The 9,494-nt window shown below is 31.1% G+C and overlaps 2 protein-coding genes across 2 annotated transcripts in view; one reads left to right on the forward strand and one right to left on the reverse strand.

Annotated features, from left to right (window-relative positions):
* On the reverse strand, positions 1,133–1,587 carry LOC107646872 (protein MEI2-like 2). Its single transcript, XM_016351014.2, has 3 exons — positions 1,480–1,587; positions 1,336–1,404; positions 1,133–1,261 (listed from the first exon to the last, which is right to left on the reverse strand). The coding sequence occupies exons 1-3, from the start codon at positions 1,573–1,575 to the stop codon at positions 1,133–1,135; spliced, it is 294 nt and encodes a 97-aa protein (XP_016206500.1). The 5' UTR covers positions 1,576–1,587.
* LOC110263749 overlaps positions 6,150–9,494 on the forward strand; it is an 8,230-nt gene continuing 4,885 nt past the window's right edge. The window contains exon 1 of the mRNA XM_021105522.1: positions 6,150–6,333. Within this exon, the coding sequence (XP_020961181.1) occupies positions 6,150–6,333 (184 nt within the window). The remainder of the gene's footprint in view (positions 6,334–9,494) is intronic.

A 9,494-nucleotide genomic window follows, 5' to 3' on the forward strand; every position in this document is an offset into this window, starting at 1 on the left:
TGAATTTATGCTATATTATCTTTTGCATTCGTGTCATGTTAACAATTTTGTATATAGATGGTTATTTTATAATTTTACGGTATAAAAAAATCAAATTTTTTTTATAGTATTATTATAAGTGTAATAACTCGTGCCATGCACGTGATAAGATTGAAATTATAATTTTAAATTATTCTATTAAAATTAATTTAAATTATAATAATTTAATTAATAAATAAGTAATATGATGTGTATTGTTCTTTCTTTTTTTTAATATGGTATTAAGTGTATTAACTCAAAGGTAACTATTAAGTGTATAAAAATTATGTTTGAATTATGAATTCTCTAAATGAAATTATCCCATTTAAAATATTTAAATTATAATTTCAATCATAAATTACAATTATGATTTTAAAAAAATTGATATGATATTACATTTTTTTCTCCACTTCACTATTAATATACTGATATTGTAACTAGAAAATGGCTTAATACAGACAGATTTACAGTAGATTTGGTCCATATTACAGACTGATTTTTGGTTACCGACGAAATTACTGACGGATTTTGTCCCTTTGTAAAAGCCTCGTCAGAAATTATTTACCGACGGATTTTTACCAGTTACTGACAGATTTTCCCTCGATAAATTCTCCCCTCCATTTTCCTGAAACGTCGAACTTTTCGACGGATTTTCCGTCGGTAATTACAGACAGATTTTTCATCGGAAAATTCATCGGTAATTAGAGACAGATTTTTCGACGGATTTTTCATCGGTAATTTGAGCCTTGGAATACCATCCCATACTCTTAATACAGACAGAAAATCCGTCTGTAAATCCGTCAGTAAGATAAAATAGAATTTTTTTTTTAATTTTTTCATTGCAAAATAAACATGTTTTTATACAAAATAAATATAAATTTAAACAAGTTCATTGTATTATCAAATCAAAAGAAAAGTACTATAAACAAGCAAGTTAATATAATTTAAAATATAAACAAAGTATATTAATACATCAACTATAATAATAAGTAACAACCATACATCAATAAATGTATTGATACATCAACTATGATTCAAAATATAAACTCAATGTATTGTCCAACTATACTACATCAAAAACAAAAGAAGATTCTGTTTTTTAAAGTTCTACAGCTCATTGGCAGTGTGTAGAAATTGAATTCTGGAAGTGGTTCACCAGTGCAACCTTTCCTTGGATTCGTGCATATGCCAGGGAAGCAACTTTTTCACTATTAAACTTCTCCCACTTCTTCCCATTAAATGTCTGCAAAATCAAATACATTATTTATAATCAAACACATTAGTTACAATGAGAAATATGCACAAAAAACTAATAACCTCATAGAATGGAATAATGTGTGATGCCGACATCATGTTGATAAATGCGTATCCCACATTGCATTTATTCTGAAATCAAAAGGGGAAAAGGATTAATTAAGCTTCACTAGTTTAAATGGAGACTATAGGAAAGGCGCTCTCTACCTTAAAGTCGATTGGTAGATAGAAAAAATCATAGGTACCCTTGTGCTTTTCATCAATAGCAGCTAATAACATTTTTGAGGTGTATCTGCAGGTCATCAACAACAAAGTATGATCATTCAACAAAAAGAATAAGTACAAAGGATATACATGGTGAAATAGAAGGCCATGGTGCACTTTCTAGATCTAATTTCCTTTCCAAGATAGCATCAAAGATCTGCTTTTCAGTTTCTGAAATTGTCCAACAATGATAGTGATGAGTGAGTCCGAAACAGAGCGACAGAGGAGTCGAAAATAATAAGTACAAAAATCTTAAATAATAAAGGTAATAATAATAACAATCAATAGTGTAAATCAAAACAGTGGTGGCCAGAGATACCAACATCATGAAGGATATTCAATAGCTTAGAAACCTACCAGGTGGAGAATTGGCCACAGGTATGTTAAACTCAACATCAAACGGATTTGGTGCAATAATAAACTAATCATTTCAAAACCATGGAAGCAGCACAAAAGTAGCAAATATTTTGTTGTATATACCTGTCTAGCAGCAATGAGAGCCAGCAAGGCCCACGATGTGTTTACGAGATGAGCCCTATTGTTTTCAAGATTTGAATACACCTGAAAAATAGACATTGGGAGAAAAATAGTTATAACTCTCAGCCTTTAGATTCCTGAAAGTAATAAAGTATTCTAACTGAATGTTACTTATAAACAAAATGCAATACGTTATATGAAAATTGTATCAGTTTCATAAAATTCATCATCTTATACTCTCTCCTTTCCTTCCTACACACTTCCCAGAAAGTTATAATCTCAGCAACTTCTTTATCATGTTTATGCATGCACTACTCGGAAAAGACTCTCCTACAAGCAAATGCTTCGTAGTTTTAGGGATTTCTAAATTATAAGAAGAAAAATAAATGATATTAACATTTAGAAACAGTAAAATTAACCTTGTTTTGATAAGACAAATAACTCTCTCCCCATCCACCATTTGAAAGCTTCTTAGACAGCAGAAATTCACAAGCTTTGCGAATGGCTGGGCAATCACTGTAACTCTTTCCAGCAGCAATCAACCCATTTATCCCAAACCATGCGGCATAGGTGAAGCAAACTCCCCATGAACCATACCTGTTAAGCAGATTTGAGTGGTTTAGAGGTCTACTAAACTAACAGTTCCATCCATGCTAAAGCAAGAGGTCGAAACCACAACATGCATAAATCAACTATCAAATGAATAGAAAAAACTTGAAAATAGTGGTTTCCAAAAAGAGAGTAGCAAACCATGAACCATCTGAAGCTTGAATGCTTTCAATATATGCAATGGATTTTTTAATACAGCGGCTTATTTCGTCTGGGCGATGTATGGGATATAATTTCCGAAATGATGCCAATGCTTGCAAAGAGGCTGATGTACATTCCACATAACTATAACATATAGCAAATAGAAATATTAAAATATTCAAATGATGGGTTAAGGGATAGGAAGAGGAATGCAAAAAGTTATAATGAACAAGCATTTGATAGCTTACCAATAATCAATAACTATATCACCAAAAGTTTCCGCTGGATTTATTATCTGCAAGAGAAAGCATTCATCTAAGTGTGTATCTAATCTAAATCCAAAATCAACTTCCTAAATTTTCAGGATCAACTCGTCAGCTGTAATTCCAAAATCTAGAAGAAAGTCCAAAACATTTTGTTCACAAACAACAATTTCAAAGTTGTAGCTTTTGTGGCATAACTTCAAATACATGTGCTTGACGAATTGAGAAATGAATTTTAGAGAAAGATGGCAGAGGGAGACTTGACTACACTAGCAGATTTTCATACTTTATTATTCACATGGTGTAATTCAAGTAGGCTAATTTCTAATTATTCATAAAAGAAAGTTACCTCTAGCCATCTATATGATCGTGTGAGTTCATATGTTGCAAAGCCATCATCTTTGTTCTGAAGAGTTGGGAAAAGAAAATTAATAAATACATCTCTAGATAATAACATTGATTCTTCAAACAGATTCAACAAATTTTAAGGAAGCTATTTGCTCATGCACCGTGGATCACAGTCAGACAAACAAGATATTTAAAATAAATAAATAAATAAATATTAATAGAAAAAATGAACAAATTAATGAGAAAGAAAAGGTTAAATAGAGAGGATATGATATCTTTACAAGAAAGAAAAAGATAAAATAAAGATCTTCTTCCACCAATCTATCAATGATTTATTTGCTCAAACTATTCAGATAATCTAGCTTCAGCCAAGACGAGTCTATTACCTGCAATTGGCTCACCAACAATCTTCGGTGAAATTTTGGAAAGTAATAGAGCAGCCTGAAAGTAGCATATTTAGCAATGTGGCAGAATAAATTAAACAAGTTCAATTTCTTCTACTTTTTTTCAATCAATAATTACTTTTAGTCCTTCAGATGTGCAGTCAGATATCAGCCATCCATGATCTCTAGTTGAAAAAGGCCAAGCACCTTTTACTCCTTTTTAATGATTTTAGTGCTGCTTCTGTAGCCCTCACATCATAAAATTCAATAAACTTGTGATGGCCTTTGTGAGACGTTTCCTGTATCTGTAGTTATTTTAAATCATTAATGTGATATTCAAAAGATATATGACAAGTGTGTAAACAAATAAAGACGGATAAATTGTCACCTCTTTGACCTCCCCATATGCCCCAAATATGGGCTAAGATTGCACCTGTGAGTAACATGTGTCAGGTGAATAGTGTCAACAGCTGTTACAAGGTTGTCCAATATGTGTATGTATGATTTTTTTAATTATCTTGGAAGACCATAAAGAACAAGAATAGCTGTAACTTCACATTTTCTAGTCTGCTTTTGATGTTGAGTTCTCATTCCTATGAATCTATGCCCTCCCATTTTTGGCCATCTATGTACCTGAAAGTATAGTAACAAAATCATGATTAGTAGAGATTGATAAACACATTCTAATAAGATAAAACCATAAACAAGCAAGTGTTTCTAAACAATCATACACTGATGACAGTTTGCTCTTCTGAGAGGCACAAACCCCTTGTTTCAGGAAAATGATGGAAACCCTGCAAGAAGATAAATAAAATAGAGTAAGAGGACTTAAATTAATTCTATGATTGAGAAAAAAAAGAAAAGAGTGAATTCTGATAGTTAATTTTACATTCTTCTCCCCAACAATGGCTTCATCAAGTGCATCTCTACCCACAAGAAGCATAGGAACTTGCTGATCTATTCTCATGTTCATCCCTTCATAATAATCTCTGATGGCATGGTATAGAGGTTCACATTCACCAGTATCTGTTATAGCAGATTCCATTCACTCAAAGCACAAAATCCGTCCATCATCTAGTCTATAATAATTTTCGTTGCGCGACTTTGAGAAGGAAAACAAAGGATCAGAGAAAGGAAACAAGTTGGAAAAGTTGTTGCAATCAAGAGTGAAGTGAGTACCTCTAATCTTTCACAACTACAACAGCGAGCTGTATTATCATACTCATGTGATGGACAATACTTTTGGTACCAATAGGGATGGCACCTATACTCAATCAAACCAGGTGCATTTATTGGAATCTGAGAGTGAAATATATCAGAACAAGTGCTTATATATATATACAATGAGTACAATATAAAATCATTCCAGATGAATTAGTCTTACACATTGAAATTAGTAATACAGTGGATACTTGGGGAAATTAAAATTGATGCTTTCATATTAATTATTAATTATTAATTATTACCAGAGCTGTGTAGTATTGTGTGGGCAACTGTGTTCGTTTTCACGAGCCATCCAAATTACAAGAAGAGAGTGCAACAAAATACCAAAACAAGCTAAGTTAGAGCCACAACCACAAGAAATTAAAGCATTATGGTTGGTAGCATAGCATACCATAGCTAGCTCCAGGAGACAACCCACGAGGTTGAATATATCACTGCATAGGCCATAGCATATACGTATATTAATATCCAAATTGTTTAATTAACAGACCAATAATAATGATGGAATCAAATTAAACTAGTGATTAGGATTTATAAATTAGTATAAAAGAAAAAAATGTAAAGAATCTTGCTGGACTGAGTGCATGGATGAGTCTGTTAAAGTGTTTAACTAGAACTAGGAGTCCAGGATGTTGTTGAGCAAGACTCCGATGATGATCTGATTTTGGTGAACTAGCAAAGGAAAATGAGAAGTGTAGAAGAATGGTCAAAGACAAGGCTGTTGGTGGTCAAACAACTTTCTCTTAGCAAATTTCCCAAACTTATCTGAAACTCATTCCTATCAAAACAATAATTTCAGTAAATTGATCAATAATATTCATGAGTCATGATGTGTGTATGTGTTTTGGGGGAAGGAGGGTTGTTTTTGTTTACTTTCTTACTTTTAAACTTCAATTAACGACTATAGGGGACCTAGATGAGAGAAGGATCTTGAACTGTAGGTCCTGTTTCACCAACCAGCAAAGCTTGTAAATGCTCACCTCCTCCTACTTTTTATAAAATTCAAGAAAGAAAAGAGGAAGAAGAAGAAATTAAGCCCAAAATAGAAATTGAACAAGTTAGCAGAGAAGAATTAAAAGAAGAAGAATCAAATTCCAGATCTCAATCACAACCACCACGGTACAAAGAAGGATCAATAGAAATTACAAATTAACCAAAATTACATCATATGGATATAGAAATTACAACTTTAAGAATTCAACGATCTTCTTCAATACCTCAACATCAGTTCTCAGCATCATCAATCACAATTCTAGATTTTACAACACGGGCAATCCAACCAGTAGATGATGAAGGCGAGATCAAAATGCAGATGTTCTTACCAAATGCAGCATCCAATGAAGCGAAGTTGAGTAACTTAATATCTGATCTCATGAGGAGGTAAAAAGATATAACAGATGAAAAAATAGCTTGAACAATAGAGAAGTTTTTGCAATACAAAATGTTGTTCAAGCAAAAGTATCAATTATGGAACAAATCTACAAACTAAAATCATAACGCAAAGGAATTTTACCTATTATTCCATTTTTTTTATTGCTTAGTTTAACATATCTCATGAACAACAGAGAACTCATAATAACTATCTATCTATAAATTAAACAAAATAGGTTGAATAGATAAGCAAAAATACAATTCTGCTAATACTCCAAATGTAAAACTATCGAGAAGAAGCATTACCAAAGAAGAAGCCATTAACTGAATTAAATTTCAGACAACATTCATCAAGCTCATATTAACAATGTTCAGCAATGTTTAGCAATCCAGATTAACAATCTAAATATTTTTCAGCTATTCAGAATCAAAACCTAATCTAATCCTATTTTAACAACCTAAAAATCTACTAATCAGAAAATAAATCTAACTAAAATAATTACTAAAATCAAACTAACTAAACAAAATTAACTGAACTCAACAGAAATTAAAAGAATTTTAAACCCAAAACCTGGAAGCAGAGACAATCAAAATAGGACAGAGGGAAAGAAGGATGCCTAGGTCTCTACGGTTCGAACAGGGGGAAAGAGAGAGGTGGAACCGCGGCTGACGATGGAACCAATTTTGGTCGTCACGGAGCTAGGGCTTGCGCAAAGGTAGCCGCGGCATTGACTGGAGGAGATGATGGCTGTAGCATTGGAAGAGATGATAGATGTAGCAAGAACTGAAGAGGATAAAAGGAGAGAGAGAGGCACGGCGGTGGTGGAGCTTGAGCTTGCTTTCTTCTGCGAACGAGAAAGAACGAGAGAGACAGGGGCTATCTTCTACTGGTTCAGTGTTTAAAAAAGAGGAGAAGAAGGAGAAGGTAGCTGCGGTGGTTAGGATGGCCGGTAGTGGCGCTGTGGGTGAGGAAAGGAGAAGAAGAAGTAGCCTGTTGACGGAGAAGAAGGGCGAGGAATGCTAGGTTTATCTCGTTTGATTTGTGTGCTGTGAAAGGAGCTCGGGCAATGGTAGGTTTAGCTTATTATTTTCGACGGAAAATTTTAAATTACAGATAGATTTTTCATCTATAATAACTTAATAAAATGCAGCATTTTTGTCCACTTAATTACAGACGAATTTTCCGTTTGTAACCATTTCCCACGAAAAAAATTAATTTTTCTGACAGAATTATCGACGGATTCTCTTTTCCATCTGTAATTTATGCCAATTCATTTTTTTTGTTTTCCGACAAAAAATTCCTCTGAAATTCCGTCTGTATTTTTGTGGGATAAAATCCATCGAAAATATCCATCTGTAATAACTAGTTTTCTAGTAGTTTATTTCAAGTCTACGTTATAGTATTTTTCTGAATCTTGATTGAAAAAGAAAATAGTTACGTGTTTCTATCATTCAATTTATTTAATACACCATGTGCTAACACTAACGATATTTTTTTAAAAAACTATTGATAAAAATAGATATAATATGATTACAAATATAACATAAATAAATAAAATATATAAATAAATGCTAAACTAATATGTTTACCAATGTCTTTGTTTAATTTTGTAAATTAGAGAATAATTATATATTCAGTTGTTCGGTGATCACATAGATGATCAAGTAATTAGATTGTAAATTGATATCACAGTGTGCATGTTATTTTTTTCTCATTTATGAATGAAAACGAGAATTAAAAGAAATAAGTAGTAATATATAAAGAAAAAAAAAGATTTTGCACTACAACACATAATTATTACTAAAAGAAATATTCACATTAAAATATTAAAATTTTACATACTGCAAATCATAAAGATCAATCACAATGTACTGATCATTTCTCCTTATTTTTGACCATAATATAAGTTTTTCTTCTTCAGTTAAGAGTCCAATAACATCTAATATTTTAACTGAACAAAAAAAAATAAATTAAAAGTACCAAATTAAGAACAAATAAGTGAATAATATAAGAAATTATAAGAACAAATGAGTGAATAATATAAAAAATTAAATTCCGTTTGATTCCTAAATCTCAAAATTTGAGAAGACATAGACATTCCTTTCTATCAATTCATTCTCAAACATTTTTATCAAATAATTCTGGATTGAACAATGAATTTTATTGTACTACAAAACAAATTAAATATAAAAGCTATTAGCATCTACAAAGCTATTAAAAAGAATTGTCTTTGACTTGTGAAATGGTATACTTATAAAATTAACTTAAAATACGAACTATAAATATTTTTAAGAATTTAATTTTGATGCACTGACAGTATAAAGTAGTTTTACACGTGCATCGAATTATGTAATGACACATCAGTAAAAATAACTACCTTTCACATTGACCGCGTGAATGGTCATCCAGAAGAACGGATGTGACTGCACGACTGTGTAAAATATTTTACACTGTTGGTGTATATTAAACTCCATTTATAAACTGAACTTAGCATTACTTGAAAAAATTTAGTAAAAGAATCAACTAATCTTATCATCTATTAGAACTATTTCTATGTAAGACGTCTTGTTCTTGTTAAACTTGGATAGAACTTTCTATAGCCTTATAATTCTGGTCTTTATTTTTTATACTTTCTCGTCGTATAATCTACTATAGGTGATACTATTGATAGGATCGTATAATTAATACCCAAAATATTTGTTTCCGGTATTGTCCAAAATTGAATTGAGATCATATTCAAAGTTTTAATATCACAATTGGGATATAATTAGTACCTAAACTTTTAATAATTAAATACCTAAAATAAGTAAATTAAATAACAATAATTAATACCTAAAATATTGAAAAGAAATTTTTAATAAATGTGAGAAATAAAAAGAAAAAGAATTAATAAATAATAATAGTGTTTAAATAAAAGATTTGATAAAGAATAATAATTATAGGTAAAAATAGTGTTTTTATTTCGGAGAAAAAAATATATGAGAAATTATTTAATAACCCGTGCCATGCACATAATAATAAATTGTTCAATAACTTGTACCATGCACGTGATTAGGTTGAAATTATAATTTTAAATTATTTTATTAAAATTAATTTGAATTGTAATAATTTGATTAATAGAAAAATAACATGTTATGCGTT

Source organism: Arachis ipaensis, chromosome B06 (assembly GCF_000816755.2).
Source record: "Arachis ipaensis cultivar K30076 chromosome B06, Araip1.1, whole genome shotgun sequence".
Lineage (NCBI taxonomy): Eukaryota > Viridiplantae > Streptophyta > Magnoliopsida > Fabales > Fabaceae > Arachis > Arachis ipaensis.

Bases quoted from the DNA above. Each gene is read 5' to 3' on its own strand.
- LOC107646872 (XM_016351014.2), bottom strand. From the start codon at position 1,575: ATGACCTGCAGATACACCTCAAAAATGTTATTAGCTGCTATTGATGAA. The intron at 1,405-1,479 runs GTAGAGAGCGCC...TTTTGATTTCAG, and splicing joins ATCTACCAATCGACTTTAAG to AATAAATGCAATGTGGGATA. The intron at 1,262-1,335 runs GTTATTAGTTTT...TTGATTTTGCAG, and splicing joins ACATTATTCCATTCTATGAG to ACATTTAATGGGAAGAAGTG.